At 39.0% G+C, this 23,715-nt stretch overlaps 1 protein-coding gene across 1 annotated transcript in view; it reads left to right on the top strand.

The window, feature by feature from the left end:
- Window positions 1–23,715, top strand: part of trpc7b (transient receptor potential cation channel, subfamily C, member 7b) — a 92,377-nt gene that overhangs the window by 12,050 nt on the left and 56,612 nt on the right. Inside the window, exons 2-4 of the mRNA XM_017716920.2 lie at window positions 3,703–4,465; window positions 18,563–18,745; window positions 22,285–22,449. Of these exons, the coding sequence (XP_017572409.2) occupies window positions 3,703–4,465; window positions 18,563–18,745; window positions 22,285–22,449 (1,111 nt within the window). The remainder of the gene's footprint in view (window positions 1–3,702; window positions 4,466–18,562; window positions 18,746–22,284; window positions 22,450–23,715) is intronic.

Raw genomic sequence — 23,715 nt, 5'->3', positions numbered from 1 at the left:
ACAGTGACTTTTAAGTTTAATAAACAGCTAGAACGCTTGTTATTCTGAAACAATAAAGTAAAAAGACGATTATAAAAGAGCATATGGCCTGTTTCTCTGAGATTAGTTAGGCAGTTACTGAACTGCTTGTAGGCTTATTCAGGGTGGAAGCTGTGAAAAGCAGAGCTGTTTTGGGAGGCATATTTGGCAGCTCGTATTAATACTGTTTTTTATACTCCAGTTAAATAATGCATGAAGATGTCAAGTTCAGCAAAGTATTTCCATTACCTTCCATCTCTGGGGAAATTTTAGTTCTGTTACACTTTAAACACTTTAAACACTCCTGGTGCACCTATACAGAGATCAAGATCTCATACCATTAAACACAACGATATACCTTATAACATGGTCATTTAAGTACTCTGCTTACATGGGAACTGCCCTTGTTTCTCTTAGCTGTGATGCAGGCTGACAATCTGAACATCTTGTGTACAACCTTGTTATAATTTTAGCGATGTCAGTCCCATGCTGTCCTACATGGGCTATGAGAGCAGTGACTCACTAGCTTGGGAACCCTACTGCCAGGTGTAGGTTTAGCCCCTTTATAGCACCTGCATGTCAGGGGTGTTTCCCATACAACGATGGAGAACTAACATGATACAGTGTATCATTAAACTATCATCTGAAGTACAACAGGTTTCCCAGAACTGTCTTGTGAGCTTGACAATGGAGTTGTGTGTATATATATATATATATATATATATATATATATATATGTAATTATTGAAGAGTTGATGCCTGCTGGGACAGATTGGTGGGGCCTTGATTACAACCACTTCAGTGTCTGAGCACAGGGGTTCACAAACCCAGTTCTGGCGGCTTCACACTATGCACATTTTCTGCTTCTTCTTGTTTAGCACACCTGATTCACCTCTCTAAATAATTAACAAGCTACTCATTTGCTGGATAAGATGTTTAAAGTAGGGAAAACACAAAAGTATGCAGAACTTGTAGTTGCCAGGAATGAGATTGGGAACTTCGCTGTAACAGAAGCACTGGAGTGACTTTGCTATCAGTAGCTGAGACATCTTTTCACAGCTTACTGTTTTTTCACATACACAAAAAAGCAAGTGATGTGAATGTATTACCAAATAAAGTCATTTTTCATGGAACTGCAGTTAACCTTCAGCCATTCTGTGGATCCATGCTTGACAGATCACCCTTGAATGTAGCAACTCAGGCCAACATTACATCCTATCTACAGCTGCAAGATATTCACTTTCCCAAATGGATTTACTAAGCACTGTTTTATCTAGCCTTGGCTGTTTCAGGCCTAGATATTCTCTGCCCACAACCTACATTGCTGCAGTTTTTTGAAAATATTTTTTCTCAGAAGGCAATGGTGAATTCCACATTACACACATGTACATGAACTTCTAACTCATTAATGGTTCACGTCCATCCCAGATTTGCTTACTTTATGTAACCATTGCCCTCAAACAGAGGTGATTTCTACACTTCCCATGACAGGCATGTCAGTTCAAAGCTTTGCCCTTAGGCAAAAGTTATTTTTTGGCCACATAATAGGAGGGTGCTGGTGGCTTAGGGCCAGTTGAAAGCAACAAGCATGAACATTCTGCCCTATTAAGATGATGGGCTCTGCTGTGTTCCCAGAAGGAGTCAGGTCCTGGTGGACAAATTGCTGTCCTAAAGACTGATTGTGAATCAGCAGCAGAAGTTCCTTACCTTGACAGATGAGACTATCCAGTTCATAGGTCTGTTTCTGGACTAATGTTCCATGGCGGCATCACTGTCTTCTACATGCACAGAAGTCATTCTCTGCCTCTTTTTCCTTATTAGGCTAGATAGTCGATTGGCATCACACACACTGCTGCATTTATTGGGTGCATGAACTGATGCTACCACAGCTATTCCTCCTGGGCCTGATGTTCCAGATGTGGCTGCGAGGCTTACATCTGGATCCTGTAAAGCACAAACACATCATGGTGGGAATCACACATCAATGCATGACAGCCCAAGCTCCCTGGGGGCAAAGGTATTTTCGCTTTGACAAAATGCCTTTGGGATCCCTTGCGCAGGAAAATGGACATAGTCAACTGGGGCAGTTTGGCATCAATATGGAATCAAAGGCCATGAAGCACATCCATCTGTTGGAGCTGCATTCTGTTCATCTGGCTCTTCAGGGGAGTGCCAAGTGCGCCTATAGATGGCTTGGTACACAAACAGCATGGTTTTGGTGCCCTTATTTGCCAATGGAAACTCAAATTTGTGCCTGGGGCTCTTTTTTTTAATCAATTTCATCATACCTACTGGGCCTTTATGGGTTGATATGCATTGCTGGTTAGGCCATCTGCTTTTCCTTTTCCTATTGTTCCCCTTATTTGGAATTTTTAGACAGCAGCCGCTGTATTCTACTGCCTAGACTGCCTAGCTGCATTTTCCATTGCTGAAGCCCTATCAGAGGGCTAATCATAGTAGCTCCAGCTCACTGTGTTCTAGGACAATGTTCCCATGGTATAATAGTTCTTAAAATTTATGCGACATTTGTGCTTATCACAAGGGTATGGAAGGATTATTCTTAGGTGTACACAAAATAGTCACAGCCTTTAGAAATCTGCTGTAGGATTTTTTGGTTAGCCCTTATGTGGCCATCATTACAAAATTTTACCAAGGACTATATACCCTGGCCTAAGAGGCATTTTCTGTCTGTGAGTCCACTATGGTTGCCATGGAGTCTGACATTATTGCATATAAGCCAAAGTTTCTCTATGCTTCCATCCAATGCATTATACTTTTCCTATCATTGAACATCAGCACAAAATGTATTGTCTGACGTTTATTTAACTTCAGTATTTAAGCCAGCCAAATTACTTACTTTATGTTAATACAATTCAACATGTTTTACATAGAAAATTAAATATAAAACCAGAACTGGTGCAACCAGCACACATTATCATCAAAAGATGGTGAGTACAATCTTTTTAATGCCAAAGTCACCTGCAGGTAGGAGTCCAAGCCAATTCCCTGACCCTGTTGGCACTTTTAATTTGCACAGCATATCATCCCAGTTTTGTTACTTGTGGTCTTGGCAGTGGTGGTTTAAATGTGGCTGAGATGTGGTCTCTAATGGCTGTAAGCATGCTGGGTTCCAGCAACCGCATCTTGCCCTCTCCTCTATATCATTCTAAGTGGTATGTGAGCAGTAAGTAATTGCCAGATGCAGTCTGGGTTTGGGCCATTTCAGATTTGATATCTGGGAACACATCTGTGGTCAGTAGGAATGACAAAGAACACTAGATATGAATATAACCGTAAGGTCTGTGAGCTCTGGATTCAAATGAATTTAGCGTAGAGGACATCTCTTCTCTAAAAACCTAAATTACTGTTTGTGTAGCACAGTATGATATGGTGTGTTTTAGTATGTCTTAATGCATGCACAGGTGCACTAGGAATATTGACTATTTTACATAACTGTGGTCTGGAGTTTATAGACACATGGTAACATTTGCAAGTTGCATTTAATAGATGACAAAGCTGCAATTTGTGCATGTGTGTCTAAGTTATAAGAACACGTTTACTGAAAATCAAAGCTAAATTAACTCCAGTTACTCTAATAGTTTAGCCTTAGGTCCTCATATGTATGGGTTTCATGTTATATTTGCTGTTACTGTCCATCTGACACTTTTTTCTTTTTTCCTTGAGGCCAGAGATCATGCATCGCAGACACACCACCCTGCGAGAGAAGGGGCGTCGCCAGGCCATTCGAGGCCCCGCTTACATGTTTAACGAGCGTGGGACCAGTCTAACCACCGAGGAGGAGCGTTTCCTTGATGCTGCAGAGTATGGAAACATCCCTGTTGTTCGTAAGATGCTAGAAGAGTCTAAAACCCTTAACTTTAACTGTGTAGACTACATGGGCCAGAATGCATTGCAGCTAGCTGTTGGAAATGAGCACCTAGAAGTTACAGAGCTGCTCCTGAAGAAAGAAGGGCTTGCAAGAGTGGGTGATGCTCTTTTACTAGCAATTAGCAAAGGCTATGTACGAATTGTTGAAGCCATCTTGGCTCACCCAGCCTTTGCAGGAGGACTGAGACTAACATTAAGTCCTTTGGAGCAAGAACTGAGAGACGATGACTTTTATGCATACGATGAGGACGGGACGCGCTTTTCCCAAGACGTAACGCCAGTGATTCTGGCCGCACACTGTCAGGAGTACGAGATTGTACACATCCTGCTGATGAAGGGCGCCAGAATTGAGCGGCCACACGACTATTTCTGCAAATGCAGTGAGTGCACAGAAAAACAGCGCCGTGATTCCTTCAGCCATTCACGCTCACGAATGAACGCATATAAAGGGCTCGCTAGCGCCGCCTACCTGTCTCTCTCGAGTGAAGACCCTGTACTCACTGCTCTGGAGCTCAGCAATGAGCTGGCACGACTTGCTAACATAGAGACAGAGTTTAAGGTAAGCACTTATTTATAATGTGTTTTTTATTTCTTAGTCATTCAAGTGGAACCTGGATTTCAAAAATGAAATTTAGCACTAACTCTGTACTGTAGTACATCCAGTCTGATGAAGCATGTTTGGTGTCCAAACTGTCTCTTTAGTATAGAACCTGAGCTACCAGTTCTACTGGTGAAGATTTTGGCATGTGTTTGTGAAAAAGGTTTGGGTGATTACTGATTTCCAAGATTTGTTAGCACCATTAGCCTGGGAGCTCCAGTTCTAAATGAAAGAAGCAAAATCTGGACACCAAACATGCCTTGGCTGATTGACTGCATTGGAAGTAAATAGAAAATCATGTAAAGGCTCCAGTTAATGCCAGATAGAATAACATTAGTAATATGCACTCATTCAAATTACCAAATGCTGCCAAACAAGGCAGTAATTATATTGCCTTGTAAAAGGTACTTTTAAAATATTTCATTTTAATTCTGCTTCTAATCATGCTATTACCAAAATTGTTACAGTAGTGTGGCTTTGAGTAAAGGACCTCTTTTGAGCTGTGCTGTATTAGTTAGCTTTGCCTTCTAGTTGGCAAAAAAGAGATGCTGTTGTCTATTATCAGCTTTTGGGGTTACATTAGAATGAGGTTGATTAAAACAAGACAGCTATTAGTAAGGGCACTCTGAATTGAGCAAATTATAGAAGGTATTTTACTCCAGAATTATTATTTAATTATTATTTTTTAGATTTGTGAAACTATGGGTTTTGCAGATATGTACATTATTCAGATGATGAATGTTATCAGTAATTATTCAAATTAGAGCACCCCCAGTGTGAGTAGGGAATAAGGGATGGAACTTTTTGTTTTTGATCAGAATTAAAGTAACTAAAATTAGAATGAAATAAGTCATTGTGCCTGTAGAATGAAACAATTCTGATTGGCTGCTTTGTATTGAGCATGATTAAAAAAAAGTAGTCTTGACTGAAACACTCTTTATAACTTCAACATGAAAGGTCTGGCCTCCTGTAGGCTGAAAAGGTGGGTATACTGTATGTTAATGGGTTTTGTGACATCACAAAACCAGTGACTGTTAAATGGACTGTTTTTGTAGGTTCATTTCTATATATAGGCAGCATGAACTGGTGCATTTTGAAATTTTAACAATGTTTGCATACAATGTCCAACTGTTTTATTTGAAAGATTGCAGAAAATTGTTTTACTACAATATGGGCCTTTAGAAGAATAATTTGCATAATCAACATTTGTATAATAACATCTACGCATGATATTTTTTAACTAACATAAAAACTATGTTTTAGCTGATGACTAGAAGAGTGGAGGGGGGGTAGCAATAGAAAGCATACCTTGGGTAGAAGGCAGATGGGAGCAGAGGGGAGAGGAGGAGAGGAGAGTCAGACTGACAGGAGAGGAATGGAGGGGAGAGAAAACAGAGAACAGGAGGAGAAGTGACGAATTGGAAGAAGAATCAGGAGATGAAAAGCAGCCGTGGCAGTGGTGTGTGTATGTTAGGGCTCAGATGGCAGTGTGTGCATTCTGTAGAGTTGTAAATTAAAGAGTCTCTCCTGCAGGAGCTTGTGTAATTAGCTACCACTTGTCTCGCCACAGCTGTGTGTATGGGCATGTATGTGTGTGTCTGTGTAGGGGTGGGAGGGAGTCTGTTTCCAAGGTAAGCTGAGGTAAAGCAGTCTGGCAATCGAAACGGGTGGAAACGGAGTATGCTCACAGCTGCCTCTCCACACATGGTGATTACAAATGTACTGCACAACTCTAATCCATGGAAAAGTCACACTCTTCTGATCAGCCTTCAGTTAGAGTCTTTAGATCTCGCACAGGCTGCATTTAAACAGCCAGGAAAACTTTGTCAAAAATAGTTTTTTTGTTTATTTGGTTGTAGATGCCACTCCGAATGGAAAGAACAGTTATTTGATGCTTCACTGTTTACTGTTTGTTGAATTCTCATGTTAAAGCTCCCATGTCCTACATTTTCCTTGTATATTATTCTTCCCCCTAAGGTCCACTTACAATGCGTGTGTGGATTTATATACCAAAAACATACTTCAGGTGCTGCTGTAGGCAGAAGAGGTGGATATGTATTTAAATGCATTGGTTTTTGTGATATCACAAAAACCATTCATTTGAAATGAGATGTTCTTGTAGATTATATGGACTGGGAAGTAAGTGCTACATTTTGAAATTTTGAAGAATAAACAGTGTTTACAAACACCCTTTTTTATTTTATTCATTTAAATTTCCTCATTTGTGCTTTACTTGTGATTTTACTATGTATAGAAATGCTTTGAATTACAATTTGGTATGAAATGTGCTATTTTAAAAAACTGCCTTGCTCAGATACATGACTGTTCTAAAGTTTGAAATCATATATTTTCAACCAATTTGTTGAATACACATAAACTCATTTGTATAAATGGTTAAAAAAATGAAGTGTTATACGTGCCCAGAAAGATAAACAGAGCTGCTGCTGATTCCACAATGGCTAAGAAAGCTGTGTAGCCTTAAGTTATAGTATATTTAACATTTCAGAATCTCAGGCAGATGATTTATCAAGAATGGTAAATAGATAACTACAGTATTACTTAGTTTTTGATGTTCCCAAAAAAATGGAAACATTGAAATCTTAAAATACCCTCAGGGGTTTACCTTCTAGTATTTCAGTCTACACTCTACAAATTATTATTGAATAAAGTAACAGTTACTATTAATATGACAAGTGATTCCAAACTTTTGAATAGTAGGATATGTATACGCGCTATATGCACGTCATAGAGGTTGTGATATAAATCCACTAATTGGCGCTGTGGGCAGTCAGACTAGTTGAGGACAGTGCCTAACAATGCAGTGGTAAGTGAAAAGGCAGGAGAAGAGAATCCATTTTTCTGCTAAACACAAAGCCTGAAGTACTTCATTAGTGTGGAAATACTACACAAACTGAAAATTCCACTGGAAGCTGCATAAGACTTTGCTGAAATACAAGCTCACAATCCAGACTGGGTGATAGGAAACTGTGGTAGGAAAGAGCCTTTTGAATGACATGCAAAACATCCAATAGCTGACATATATGTGACATGCGCAACAAAGATAAACCTGGAGTGATGCTAAATGCACAAAGATATCTCGTTTAGTTGCCATCTACAGTTTCAAGCGCAGTTCTGGAATACCATTTTCAGATGTCCCCTAGTTAAGCACCTAGGCCTGTACCTCACTCTAAAAGGATTACTGGTGAGTAGAGATACAACTTTGTGCTACCGGCACTTAGTTCAATAAACAATGGTTTGTTTCCTGTCAGACGGGACTATTGTCTCTGTGAGAAAAATCTTTTTCTTATGTTGCGTCTCTAATCACAACAGCATCTACCCCTAATAACAATCTACTAATGAAATATTTTTCACAGATATCCAACACATTTTTTTTCTAATGTGGTCTATAGATTGTTTTTGAGTGGCTCATTGCCTAGTAAAAATGAAGGTGTGCTGCCCCTAGTCAGTTATGAATAACCAACATTTGGGAAAGGGAGATTCATGCTAAAACTCTTAGGACTTAAATATCACTGAATATTCCTGTTTGTCTTTAAATCTTAATGAGACTGTCATCAGATCTCATGTTTAAAAGGTTTAACAGGATGTTACTGAGATAACATCATGGATCACAGGCTTCTGTGGAAATTTCTGCCTGCTGACCAGATGCCACAGAGATGGAGGTGAATGGAGGCCCCCGTTGCTTAATCTGATATTCTGAGATGTTTAAAATGGTTATTATTAAATGAACCTTGGGCATATTAGATCATGGGTTTTACTTTTAATATTTTAGCATTTTCATATTTATTTTTTGTCAGTTTGTTTACTCTTTGCCTCAGGAACTTTTCACTATTACTGCTTGTCCTGATTTTTAAATATTTTTATCTCTTACAAATTCTGCTGTAATTAGACACGGAGATGGGTTGGAGTGTACCGGAACAGTGTTCTGGGAGTAAAAAACAGGACAGAACAGCTCAGATTTCACATTCTAGGTAATGCAGTTTTTTTATAGGTAAAACTGCATATAGCTGTTTTCTAAAGTAAAGTAATTATTAATCCTGAACTAAATAGTCTACTTCAATATTGAAATACATAAACTGAACGGGCAGTGGATGATTTAAGATTCCGAGCTAAGTAGATCGCATCTTATATGAGTAAAATAGTGATTGTTTTGACAAGTGCTTGACGTCCTTGTACTCTGCCTCGATTAAATGCTTGTTTGGTAGTTACAAATAATCCTGCTGTTCATTTAACCCCTTAACATTTCAGGCATATTACATACTAAGGCTTATTATTCAGTAACTACAAGGAGTTTAATGCAAAATAATGGAGCTTTTCTTAGGTTATAGAAGTAGGTTTCTTAGAAAAAGCTGTCATGTCTGTTTACATGCTTCTCACATTATCATTATAGATCCTCAGCAAAGGCTGCCGTCCATCTCAGTGACTTAAATACTGTTCCAGAGGGCAGCATCAGTGCTGTTGCCATTGACGATGGGGTTGGTTGCTGTGGGCGACGTGTATCCTGGTGTTATGTGAGGTGTGCTGATGGAATGCCCTGGTTTAGCACTCATACCCAGAGTTGTAATTGAATGAGGCCAGTTGTGTGTTCTGAAATAGTCTCATCATTCTAACTAGTAGAGCCTGTACTGTTAGGAAATGAAATTTCATTTCACAATGGAGTATATTCAGTTTGATAGCACCCAAGGGTGAAATGGATGTTGGAGGAGGACATGGCTGTTAATCCAGTTAGGGAGGAGTAGGTAAGATATGAGAGGTGAAGTTTTAAGTTTAAGTTTAAGTGTTTGTGCCATCTCTCATTAGGTTACTGTATGACATAGCTAATAAACCTTTTTCACAGTAGGTAAGAAATGCAATTTCTACCTGCTTTGGTTATCCCTCAAATTATGGATTTTTTTTTCTTAATAATGTTGAAGGGGTTTATTTTCATTATTGAAATGTGCATGATATATAAAATTGACCTGCAAGCAAACTGGAATTTCATCTTTGTAGGTGAGCAAGCAAGTCAACATTAAAAGGCAAGATTTTAATCTGGCAAAACAGACATCCCAAAAATTTCTACAGCCCTGTCTCTGTGGCGGCAGTTGACAGTGCTGCTTCTGAAGTTTGTCGATGTTGGATCTCTGAACCTTCTAAAAACCTCTGACTTAGACTATGCCTCACACTTCATTGGTGCTACAGTCCTGCATCAAACGAGTACATTTGAAGTTCCATTGTCCCCGTCATCCTCAGTCATGAGGACTAGTGGAACATGCTATTTGGAACATCAAAGTGAGACTGTCAAAAACGCAGCAAGACAGCACACCATGTACAGATGCACTGCTAATCATGCTATGCAGTATAAGAGCAGCACAACTGAGAGGACGCAGTGTGGTCCCTCGATAGTGTGTGTTCATTGCCAATTCACAGCATCTGTGCAGAGTATTAGAGCTCAGATTTGAAGGACCATATCAGATCCTGTTAGTTATGGACTATGCAGTGAAATTGAAAGCCAAGCCCATGTCTCAGGACACACCAGAGCTGAAGTGGCCATAAGAAACTTTTTATTAATTCCAAGAACTTGTATTTTGGCTTAAACTATGTTGACGTTTTCAATTTTCTAAAGGAAATGCAAAGCCTAAGAGTTAAGAGCTTAAAAGGTTGAGTCATACCATGTAACTACATTTCAGAATGACTAACTGGGAATCCTGACATCAGTCTCAGGAAAATGCTGTGGCATGACCTGCAACATTCAAGCAAGACATCCTGAAAATACATGCATAAATTGAAACATGTTGTATGGAGGGTGGGGCCAAAATAACCTTGTTACCATTTTTCAGATCTGGTCACCATCTTCATTGATATTCTCATTGGTGTCAGATATACATAGACAGGCATATGACCTGGAGAAGAGAGCCTGAGATTTTGATGTCTAGGTAACATCTAGGGAAGCTCACCGTTGTCAGTGGCAGTCCTCACTCTTTTATTCTGTGTTTTTTTTTCTTTTTTATCTTCCAGTGCCAAAGACATGCATCTCTGACTGCCTAGTAATCCTCAGTCTATCAGTCTGTCTCTCACTATTATGACAGATTTACACTACTTGCATTAATTACATTAAGCGTCAACCTTATAATAAAAAATTAAAAAATAATAATGGTAATAATAATCATCTGCCATCATCATGATGCTTAATTTAAACTATAACTTTGCTACCTCTAAGGCTATATCATATACGCTACCTTTTAAAAGTTTGGATTCACTACTTATGCTAAATAATTGCTGTTCATTTCTTGAATAATAAATAAAACAGGGTAGATATAAATAGTAAAAGCCATTTAAAGGTGTATTATTCTGTATTTCAAGTTTTATGGGGAACAGCAAGAGGTTATTAAATTATTAATAAAATATTGTTAATAGGCTACCTATTACCTTGGATTTTAATTTCTTAATAAATTTGGATTTATTTTTTGTTTAAAACATGTATCTACATTCTGAATGTGGTACAGCGTTCCCATTGATCAGGTATAAAATCATCTACAGCTCTATTCATCATTCTGGACACTGCTAACATTCCTTAATTTATTCATAAGAATCTATGAAGAATCTATGAAGCTGCATTAGCATAGCAAACTGTCACTGGAACAGTATCTCTTATGTCACTGAGGTGGTACCCTCAAAGGTACATCTCAGTACCTTTAGTCAGGGAATATAACTGTACCATAATCTATTGAAATTATATTTTCTAAGGGGTATTAACTCCATGCACCCCGTCTCGTCTCCAGGCTTTTTATTTTATTGTTCTGTTTTAAAACATTCAATTATAAAAAGCAACAAATATGAACTTTTTGCCTGGGAAACACTTATTTAAAGTTAACAATTGGACCATAAAACCACTGTTATACCTTTCAGGGTACATTTACACTGTTTGTACCTTAATCAATGAAAAATGTACCTCCACTGTACCTTTATGTCTAACCGTGTGCTTGCAACAAGAGGGATTTTGGATTTCAAACTTTTGAACAGCAGTGCTTTACTTGCTACTGGATTAAATGTTGACACACTTTAATACAACCAAAACACATTTACACTTTACACGTAGCAGCTCAGTTATTCTGTTCCAAAATGTGAGTGTTAATGTAACATCCAGTGGCCTCTGTTATGCAAGAACATAAAGTTTGTAAGCACAGTGCTAAAAGCAGGGGTGAGACTCAGGGTTCAGAGTTCTTTCATTCTTGTCTAAGAGCACCATAAAAGAATTAAACAGCAGTGTGTGTGTTCTGGTAGAATAGTCCCTTTTACAAGGGCACAGATTCGAGCAGGCACTCATGCCCAGCTGCGAGATAGTAGATTTATGGAGTGAGAACACATTTCAGGACTTTCAGGATCTCTCTCTCTCTCTCTCTCTCTCTCTCTCTCTCAGAGCTGTCATTGGCTGCAGTGTGTGTGTGTGTGTGTGTGTGTGCGTGTGTGTGTGCGTGTGTTTAATTAGCAGATATAGTTCACTTCTTCACTCAGTTACATTGATGTCCTTTACACAATGTTGTGATAGTGGCAAACATGTTGGATTAGCTGAGTATCGTTTGTCTGTGTGTGTGTGTGTGTGTGTGTGTGTGTGTGTGTGTGTGTGTGTGTGTGTGTGTGTTTGTGGAGGGGGGGGCTTAAAATATCCACACACACACACACACACACACACACACACACACACACAGACACACACACACACACAAACCTCCTGTTGGACCTTACTCATGGCAGTGTGTGACAGGGGCATCGTTCATGAGCTTGACATTTTCATCCCCAGTAATCCATCACACTGTAGCCAATGACAGCTCTGAGAGAGAGAGAGAGAGAGAGAGAGAGAGAGACTATAGATTCAAAATTATGTGTGCATAAGGTGACACTGAAAAGAGCCTTATCAGTCTGTCAATAAATCAATGCACAAAATCAATATGTACATCATTTTGCCATAATCACAAACTAAGATTTATGCAAAGGTTTTCTGGTGACGACAGCCCTGTCCTAATTGGCCTGTCCACACTCTGCTCACAGATGCAGCCTTTCATAGCAACTGTTGCTAAGTTTTACTGAACATTGACAAAAATCCTATTCACCTTAATGGGAAATTGTAGCACACTGTGTTTGTTCAGTCGTTGCATATCATTGGATTTCCAGTTTAAAATGCTTCCTGCTGAGCTCAGCTCTGTTGCTGTAACTGATTGAAACTAGGCAGGTTGGTTTTGAGAAGGATGAATTTGCCACCATGCTTATGATGCTATCTTTAAGGATTATTGGTTTCTTTCCCAGATTTTGCACACTTCTGGAGTACACAGTGACCCTTTCCAACAACAAACCGTTTTAGACAACAGAATGAATTGTCATTTAGATGTACACATACATTTACAGCTTAATGCTTGTAGATTTACAGGATCTCAGTGAGAGTATGCACTAAGCACAATCTTGCTGCTTTGGTCTGCAGTTGCATCATCAATAAATACAAGAGAACTAGTTCTAATGGTGGCTACACGTACCCAAACCATATCACTGCCTCCACATGTCCACTTGTGGTAAACCCACTGTATTTACGTTGGTCTTCTCTTAATCTTTGACTTTGACACAGAGCTCAGGGTGTTCTTAATCTTAAACTGTTATGAAGGGGTCGGTCATCTATCACAGTTGTTTCCATGATTGTCTGGGCCTTTCTGGTATTACCACTGTGTTCTTTCTTCTTAAGAATTTACCAAATAGTTTATTTGAACACACTTATGTCTCTGATTGGTTTGTTTTGATATTACAGCCTAATGATGGCTACTGCACTGGCACTAACAGCTGTCCAGACATCATATTGAAAGTTAACAGCAGCAGACCTTAAATTCAAGTGCTACACTTACTTGTAAGTTTAATGAGGGGAATAGCACACATCTAGCCATCAGCTGTGCAGCCAATTGTCCTATTATGTTTGAGCCCCTGAAAATGGGGCGGTGGGGGGCTTTGTATGAAAATGGTTGTAACATTTACTCAATTGTTCACTTGATTTAGCTATAAAACCCCTCATATTTAAGTTGAAAGCTGCACTTTGAGCTCCAGTGTGCTGTGGTAGATAGCTAAAATAACATTTGTCAGTGTCCAAATATTCATGGATCTGACAAAATCTCAACTTGCTTTGCACAAGAACATAAGTAAAAGATAAAATGCAGTAATCTAAATGAAGTAACAGCGCAATTACCAATAACATTGGAAAAAAAACAAAGCACTAGGCATATGCTAGCCAAAACAGACGTGTTTCTAATCTGGATTTAAGCACACCAATCGAAGTCACCTTCCCAATAATGACTTGAATGCTACTGCAAAGTTTAGGAGCTGTATAAGAAAACAGTCTTTCACCAGCTGACCTGCAATCATCTTCCTAGTCTGCAGTAAGCTTGCCTCTGCTGATCAAAGAGGTTGTCCAGGATGTCCTGGAGCTAGATCATTAGAGGCTTTAAATGTCAAAAGCAAGATCTTGTAGTCAATGCTGAACTTAATGAGAAGCCAGTGTAAACCAAATAAGGCTTAAAGACTTGGGTGATACACTGTGTGCCAAAAACAAAAAACAGGGCAGCCTGAGAATTCAGATACTTTAAGGTGCACCATTTACTGACTGAGGTATTTAATTTTGCACACTTTTATAATCCTCATAGAAAACATTGAGTAACGTAATGGGATTTTCTGGAGAAGCTGCGCATGAGAATAAGGTGCTCAATGCCAGGTGTTGAGTAGAAGGGATATATGGGCTGTGGAACAGTGGAACTGCATTCTCTACACACTGAAAAAATGATGGGTCTTCAAGGGTTCTTTAGTAAAGACAGTGGTTTGATATAGAACCATAAACACTCAAAGAATTCTTTGCATGAGTAAAGGGTTCATTGTGTCATAGAAGGTTCAGATTTATGGAGAATGTGTTGAATATGGTTCTATATGGAAAAATGTCAAGCTTGTAGTTAAATAAGAACTTTTTTGGTGCCATAAAGGACCCTTTTCCAAAAGGTTCATTATAAACCCATATTCAATACGCTCTCCATCAATCTAAAGCAAAAAACCCTTTAATTGTACAAAGGGTTCTTTGAATGTTCATGGTTCTGTATAGAACCATTTTCTTTACTGAAGAATCCTTGAAGAACCATCATTTTTAGTCGTGTAGAGTGACGTAGCTCCATCCAGTACCCTTGGGATGAGCTGGAGTGAAGTTTGTGATTCAGAGCTAATTATCCAGTCAGAGCTAATCATCAGTACCTGATCTGCTCTTGTGGCTAAATGCAATCAAATCCTCTCAGCAATGTTTCATCTCGTATAAAACCTTCTCAGAAGAAGGGCTGTTACTACAACATGTGTGACAAATTCCATATTAATACCCTTGATTTCAGCAGAAATGTTGGATGAGCAGGTGTCTTCAGACATTTACACACATAATGTATGTTCTGACTATGTGTGTATTATCAGTAATGAGCTGTGCAGGGTGTTACGCAACCTCTGAAAACCTGTTTTGATATTTCTCCTGTATATGGAAACAAATAAAGTAAATACATATGTATTACCTTGTTGCCTACCATTAGGTCTGAAAGCTCAGTGTGAGGTGCAGCATTTCTGTGTGTCAGAATGACCTGAACTGCACACACGCGCTACACTGAATATAGTCAACACACTATACCTAATGTGCTGCTTGTGTGTGTATGTGTGTTGTGGTCTAGAGGGAATCTGCTGTTGGAATAGTTTAATAGTGGACTGTATTTCTGAACATTAGGCCTAAAAGTTCTGCACAGGCAGCAGCATTTCTTAGCATATAAAGTGTCAGAGTGACCTGAACTGCCCAATAAACCACATGCTTTACTGCTAGTGAGTGCTGCTCTTGGAGAGCGATGTGATAATTGCATAAGCAAAAGCACGAATAGGAATTTTTCATTATTTCATAGCAACGGTTGCAAAGTTAGACAAGCTTTGCAGAACATTAGAAAGGATCCCATTCAGCCTAATCAAACAGCTATAATCTTAATTTGCTTCCAGTTTAAACTAGTACACTACAGAGATAGACTATGTTGTTGTAGCTACACAAAACTGAACAAGTTGTATATAAAAACCTATTCTCTCTGTTCTAACAGTGTGACCTTTCAAATTCAGCGAAATAAAAATGATTTGAAATTCATATCAAACTGTTAATGTAGGTATATGGTTGAAAGTGAATTATGAGGTACAAATTTGCATTCAGTTGAACTGGATTTTTGCAACAGTTGCTGTGAGAGAAACACAGGACAGGTCAAATGAGCCCTTTCCAGCAGTACCACTGTCACATGAAAGTAGCATCATTTTCATTTTGGTGTCCAGATGCAAAAGATGTTGGTACAACATGTTCTCAGAATAACAATCTTTTATTCACCAAGTACAAGATGTACAAGGAAGTTTCAAGAGATTTTCAGTGTTTAAAAACATCTCTGCCTCTCTGAGCTAAACGCTTTATCTAACAGCTCTGCTAACTAGAGAGGAACGTGTGGGAGATGAATGTGCAGTGGAGCTAAAACAGGGGGTGAGATTTTAATCTTGTAACGAGGTTGACGTGACAGTATGAGGGTTCAGACTGGAATGAACCAGAATCGCTCCACTTAGTTTCACACTGAAAATCCAGACATCGTCAGGGAACTTCAGTTTGCTAGAGGTGAGACTGAAGCTGTGAGATACAGCCGGAGACTTCAGCCACCGTGCTCAACTAGAGAGAGAGAGAGAGAGAGAGAGAGAGAGAGAGAGAGAGAGAGAGAGAGAGAGAGAGAGAGAGAGAGAGAGAGAGAGAGAGAGAGGAAAATCTGATGAGACTTTTGTTTGAAAGTTCTGTGAAAGCACAACAAAGATGAAATGACACACTATCAGCAAAGAAGACAGACACACACACTCCTTATTTTATTTGTAAAGGAACAGATTAAAGGATAAAAGCACCAAACTACTCTCTCACTCTCACTCTCTCTCTCTCACTCTCTCTCTCTCTCTCTCTCTCTCTCTCTCTCTGTCTCTCTCTGTGTTCTGTTTCTCTTCCTTCCATTTTCTCTCTTTTCTCTGTCCTTTCTTTTTTGTTTTTCTTTCTTATTATTTTTTTCTGTTTTTTCTTTACCCCCTTTTCTTTATATCCATCTCTCCTTTCTTTATCTCTTTATTTCTTTCTCCTTTTCTTTTTATCTCTTTTTCTTTATCTTTCCCTTCTTTTTCTCTTTTCTCTCTCTCATTCTCTCACTTCATCTCTGTTCTTCTATATTTGGATGTTTTACCTAATTCTGTTTAGGTAATACAGTTGAGGCCTTAAAATATTAAAATACCACCTGCAGATCACACTCACGAGGCGGTTTCCTCCATAATGAGTGCTGCTGTCCTCCATTCAATTACATGTGTAATAATAATGAGTACTGTTTCAATCTATTATATCTGAATAATTCATATAGACTGAATTTGCGGTTAGCCTGCGAGACCCATAGGATTCCTTTTGACATCAGTTCTGTGACGCATCATCAGCCAGCTGCTTTGAAAGACCCAGGTGTCTCCCTCACAGACTGTATAAATTCATCCTCACCATTGTGCATCAGTCAGCTTCACGACATGCTTTAGCTCCAGCTTTGGCACCAGTCTAATGACTCTGGAAGCTCATTATGACATTCTTTATAAACGGAGTGCGCAGTGTATTGAATAAGTGCTGCAAGGATGGAGAAAGAGCACTCGGGGGTCTTTGCAGTCTTTTCACTTAAATTGTTTCTGCTGCTGAGCACATTAGTGTGTTATATAAGGTTGCAAAGGTTGAGTAAATCTCTTGATACACCTAGGAAGAGGGTTGATATTAGTAGAATATAACTATGAAATGTCCTTTTCTGTTTAGCAGTGGCCATTTGAACAATGCTGTGTGTGTGTGTAACTTTGATGTGAAACGAAGATCAAAGCAGGTGATATCATACTTGTACTGAACCTGAAGTGGTGGATAGCCACCATTCAGAATACACTGCAGTGCACACTGTACAACATTGTTATTATATTAGTATCATCTCAGTAACAGCCTCCTGTCTGGGATGACCCTGGCTGTATACTTGTACACCTGATTTTTAACAACAGTCTATCCAGCTTTGGTTTGGTTTGGGTGGATTTTTTTAGGTAGCCTATAAAATGACCAATTAACTGGTCCTTTTAAATGCCACTTTTGTTGCATATGTATCAGTTCAGTAACGTCCATGAGATTGAAACATTCATCTGAACGTAAGTTTATAACTGCCGTTAAAGATTTCAGTCTTTGGTTGAGTCTTTGGACCTAATTAAAGTCAAGTCAGAATCAAGCACTTTTCCTCATGTCCAGTTAGCATTCGACATATATACAGGATGAAGCTGAACAGAAGGAGAAGGTAAACACCAAGTTTTCTTGGACCTACAAGACTAATGTAGCTAACAAGCAGGCACGTATACAGATGAGCCCCTGCTCTATTGCCCTCACACTGTACAAGTACCCTATTAGTCAGCATGTGTAAAAGTTGTCTTATATGGCCATTCTTCAATGTCTGTTTCAGTGTGACTCAATCTTTGTCCCGGGAATAGAGCTTGTTGATCAACTCAGGTTCCACAAGTTTTACCACTATTGCGTATCCCACTTGATGCAGTAGGCGCTCAGCAACCCCAACCCGTCATGGATGCATATATTACCACTGTACTGGTAATCTGATCATCTCAAGAAAGTGTCACGCTGTGTATTTAACATTACAGCCTGTTATGCTGGACATAAATAGTTAAGTGGTGTATCTAGCATATTTTGGCTAGTTTAGGATTGGAAACTCCTATATTCAAGCAATGTTTGGTTTCCACTGAAAAATGTTTACACTACCAATGTCTGTGGTGATGTGGAGTAATTAAAGGTTATTTCAATGTTCATATAGTCCTTTTTACTCTTGATCCTATACCCCCAAACATGTTTGTGCATAGGCCTGCTAATAACTAATAAAACCACACAGGTAATCTTTTGTCACTCTGTTAACCCCCCCCATTTCTCTCTCTCTCTCTTTCTCGATTTCTCTGCAGAATGACTACCGTAAGCTATCCATGCAGTGTAAAGACTTTGTAGTGGGGGTTCTTGACCTGTGTCGGGACACAGAGGAGGTGGAGGCCATTTTGAACGGTGATGTGGACCAGATCCCGCCCACAGAGCACCAGCGGCCCTGCCTCAGCCGTGTCAAACTCGCCATCAAATATGAGGTCAAGAAGGTCAGATAGCAGCAGCAGCAGTGAGGGCAGCTGCACACTTCCTGCTGTCCAGCAAAGCTGTGTTTGTTTACAGGATGTTTCCACTGGCCACAGTAGGAGAGTGAACCTCGCTTAAAGCAAAACCAAATGATTCTACATCCTATTGGGAACCTCTGAATGTAGAACAAGCTCAATAGTCTAATCCTACAATACATTCTGAGTCTGAAACCTTCATCACACTCCCAAACTGATTCTAGTGCCCTCTTGGCTTTTCTAGAGTAACTTAGTCTGCTGTAGTCATTCTGTAATTCAGAGTCTAAACAAATATAGCAGCTGGGTGTGTCCTGATCCATTCTGAAGTCTGCCATTTCAGCCTATCCAAGGATATTTTAATAGATTAGAATCATCTGTAATTAAATGCTTATCCTTATTGAAGGCTGTTTGGTGCATTGTGCTCTGTTTAGAGATGATCTATGTGGATGCATAACTTGCAGCAGTGAGGCATGTTTTGAGAATTTAATGAGTGGTTTAAATATTTGCGGTACAGAACTGTTTTAAAAACAGAAAATGAAAACAGCCCAGCGGCCTCTTAATATCTGCAATTACTGCTGGCTAAACTTTTATAATCAAAATACAAAAGTTTGGGGACCCTTGGTCAGGCGATATGTTTTGCTGAATTAGTATTTAGATTTTTTTTGGTCCCTCAATACGTTAAATTTAGCAAATTAACATTATTTGTACAGTTAGCAGAAAAAGCCATTTTTATGTTCGTTTCCTGTACAGGATGCATTAATATATCACTGCTGTCCAAAATAATTACTTAATTAATATACATCTCCAAAATTGTAACTTCACAGGAGAAGGCAAAATGTTTTTTTTACTTTTAAAGTAAGTCAATGTAATGAGATTTTTTTCCCCCCAAGTAATTTTGCTAACTTCAACTTTACTTAAATAGTGAAGTTTGACGCTATGTAATCTGAAAAATTACAAACACCAGGTTGGTCTCAGTGTTGAGGGCCTCACTTTGGGATTAGAGACATAAACCCTGGCAATTTCCTTGCCATTCAGCAATCCTTATGCTGGATGAAAGAGACTCTAGCTGTTCCAGAGGTCAAAAGTCAAGTAATTCTGTGGCCTGTGCTATTAGCCATGCAATAATTGTCTTGAAAGCTTTTTGACAGCTGCCTTTCATAAAGCGGTTGCTGTCTATGGTGCTGAATCGCCTTTGTCCTGAAACAAGATGCTGCTTCATGACATTTTGTGTGTGTGATGACTTTAGTCTTTATCTGGCTCTGTGTCTGTAAGGCTGGCTGTCTGTCATTTCTTGCACATTGCAAATATCAGGCTTCTTTTTGGAATTGAATTGTAATCCCTTGAACTTCTTCTGTCCACTCTTTCACTTCAAGTAAATGTCAAACCGACATGCATAAACACACGAATATACTTCCCACAAAGAAAACGGCACCGGCAGAGTGTTAATTATTGGTACCAGGCATCCTCCTGAACAGTGTTTATCTCTCTGTGCATGTGTGTGAGAGAGAGAGACTGTGATGTGAATGCTAAGTGCTTTACTATTCCAAAAGAGAGTGGCAAGATGGTCAGCAATGCTGTCATTATCATCAGCACCAATCAGAGCAGACAATTTGGGTGCAGGGCTGTTACCATGGCAACCAGGTGCATGGTTGGTTCAGGTAGACCTTATAGGTCATGCAGCCATTTAGCACCCTGGGTTAAATAGGTCACACACACAATGTGACAAAAATATGTACACGCATCTATATGTGTGCAAGGACAAAGTCAAAGATCAACACAGTGTCTAAGTGTGCATTCAGACTTGGCTGATTTGGTTTGATTAAAACCACCCTTGATGTGACTGCTCTGTTAGTGCAGTTCAGTAGAGCAACAAGAACACTGCCATCTGAACTCATGTGCACTCCAAATAAGCGAGCCAAGACCCCCTGAACAGGTCGGTCTCATTTTGCTTCAAAATAAGGATAAGGCGCCTGTGAAGTCGATATAAAATACTTGTATATACTTTGTATTTTAAAATAATATGTACATTTGATTGCCACATAGATTATATTATGCACTAAGCTGCCAAGGTTTCTCAGTTCTGCTTTGTTCTGGAGCAACAGAACTGAACTAGGAGTATAAGCACACCCTAAAGGTCACTATATATAGTATATCATGGCACAGACATGGTGTACATCACATATGTCAAACACAAGAAAATACATTTGTGTCCACACAATTATTTTAATTTTCAAATAATAAATTTAAATAATGCCCATTTCAACCCCTCCTCAACAACGATCTATGGGACAGCACCACAAAAAAAGTGTGATAGTTTAATATTTATCTGCAGATAATGTAGTCTATTGTTTTATGTAAAATCATTTGGTTTTATTTAAAATTATTTTTTAATTGTTCGAGTATTCATTGCCTGTTTTTTGCCATTGTTGTTTTGGCATATTTTGAACAAACAGTGGCCAGTTGGTGTCTTGGCAAAATGTTAAGTACAAGTAAAACACCATGAAACACACAGCTGGCCCATAGATTTGCTCTCCTTTTTTAATTCAGCCCTTTTAGTGAATGCATTTGACATGCCTGGTATAAATAATGATTAGCATTGGGCCATTGACCTATAAGTGTGTTTTTATAGTTTTATAATTTATAGCTATAAATGTATTTTTTCCTAAGCACAGGGAAATGAATGATGAAAATTTGTTTTGGATGAAATACTATTTTATTTAACAAATACAATATTTGTTTAGCAAAATACAGTACTGAAAATATCAGAGACTATCCTTCATTTATTTAATGTCTACTTAACATGGCCATTAAGTACAAGCTTTTCCTTTGGAGGTGGGGAGAAATATCACTATAGCTTTCCTTTAAATAAATTACAGCAAGCCTTCAGAAATGACTGGAAGTTGTAATAAAGGGAATGGGATAGACTTACTGAATACTGAAACCTTTTAGATGAAAAGTTAATAACTTCAGGCGTTTTGGCTGAAAATGAAATAACTGAAGTCTCTGACTTTTGCATACTGTTTGTGCAGAAAGAAAAAGAAAGAATGAAAGAATTAAACTCATTTGAGTGCAATTTCTAAATGGAGCTAAGATTGGATTTGGAGTCAGGCAGTGAGAAAATTATGACCACAGTAGCACAGATCAGTAACCAGTACTCATTCTCTACTGATAGTTATTATTGTAAGACTGTATGTATGTGTGTGTGTTTGTACGCACAGCAGTGGAGGGTTCCATCTCACCCCTTCACTGGTGAAATAATGTAGATTCAATAATAATGTACTCTGCAGGTGCCAGGAGATTCACTTGCACACACGTTTAACTATCTCACACACACACACACACACACACACACACACACTGTCTCAAAGATTGGGCTCACACAAATACATTTTCACAAAAAAAAAATCAATATGTGTTTGACTCTAAAGGTGAAGGAGCTTCACTGTGAACTCTGTAAGTAAGTTGTCTTCACTGTGGTGTGAATGGAATTATATTCTCTCTCTCTCTCTCTCTCTCTCTCTCTCTAGTTTGTAGCTCACCCAAACTGCCAGCAGCAGTTGTTAACTATCTGGTATGAGAATCTGTCTGGTCTGAGGCAGCAGTCTATAGGGGTGAAGTGTCTGACTGTGCTGGGAGTGACTGTAGGGCTGCCTTTCCTCGCCATAGCGTACTGGATCACGCCCTGCAGCAAGGTAACATTCACATATACATACATAACTATCTATAAGTAATATTACGAGTTTAGAGTTCTACAAATCTGGAACTTGAATCTGTTGTCCAGCTTTGTGTTTTACAATCACAGATATTTAATTAAACTGTTGTAGCTGATTGGCCACCTAGTGTCATACCTAGAAGTGACTGCAAAATTCACAACCAGAAACAGGCTTCGAACAGGTCCAGTTGTGAAGACCTTTGTCCTGTATGTGTTTGTGAGCTGTGTTGGTACCTATATGTAATAACATATCACATGTATGTACACAACAAGGCCAAAAGTATTTGGACAGTTATCACATTCGTACATTTCAAAAACATTATCATTAGTATGGACTTTGTGCCCCATCTGCTACTATAACAGCCTCTACTCTTCTGGGAAGGCTTTCACTAGATTTGGAACATGTTGCTTAATGGAAACAAGAATTTGTTTCCTTTAAGCGACAGGAGCAGTAGTGAGGTCCAGCACTTATATGCTGTAATACAGCTTGGCCTGCAGTTGCTGTTCCGATTCATTCCAAAAGTGTTGGGAGTTGAGATCAGGGCTGTGTGCATAGGCCAGTCAAGTTCTTCCACATCAAACTTCTCAAGTTATTTCTTTAGGCACCTCACTTTGTACATAGCGCCATTGTCATGCTGAAATAGTAGACCTCAAATTTGGAAGCACACAGTCCTTTAGAGCAGGGGTGTTTAACTTTGAGACTTTGAGACTAACATGGTTAGTCAAACATACCAGATTTATGTCTGTTAATTCCCAAACTGTGCTATCGTCCAGGACAAGAGTCGAAGACCCCTGCTCTGGAATGTGATTGAATGCTGTAGCTTTTCCCTTAACTGGAACAAACCCTAACCCATGATCATGAACAGTACTAGGACGTTATCTCTCCTCTCCCAAACTTTACAGTTGGTATTGTGCATGTAGACAGACAGTGTCCTCCTGCAATCCACCAAATACAGATTTGTCTGTCAGACTGCCAAATTGTGAAGAATGACTGTAATCTCTGCATATCTAATCATCACACACACATATATATTTATAATAAACCCATATACGGTATATCTGTAATTACCCCTTTTGCACATTTTTATATAACATATTTTAAACAATGAGCAAAGGTAATCTGAGGTACTGTGGGCTGTGTCATATGTATCTATGTGTGTGTGTGTGTGTGTGTGTTCTCTATATTCTCTGAGTGTGAATCTGTCACACATCTCATTATAGCATCTTCCTACATTGACAGAGACCA

The sequence above is a fragment of the Pygocentrus nattereri genome, chromosome 11, assembly GCF_015220715.1.
Source record: "Pygocentrus nattereri isolate fPygNat1 chromosome 11, fPygNat1.pri, whole genome shotgun sequence".
Taxonomy (NCBI): Eukaryota; Metazoa; Chordata; class Actinopteri; order Characiformes; family Serrasalmidae; genus Pygocentrus; species Pygocentrus nattereri.
Note: the sequence above shows the minus strand (reverse complement) of the source record. Positions and strands in the feature narration are given on the sequence as shown.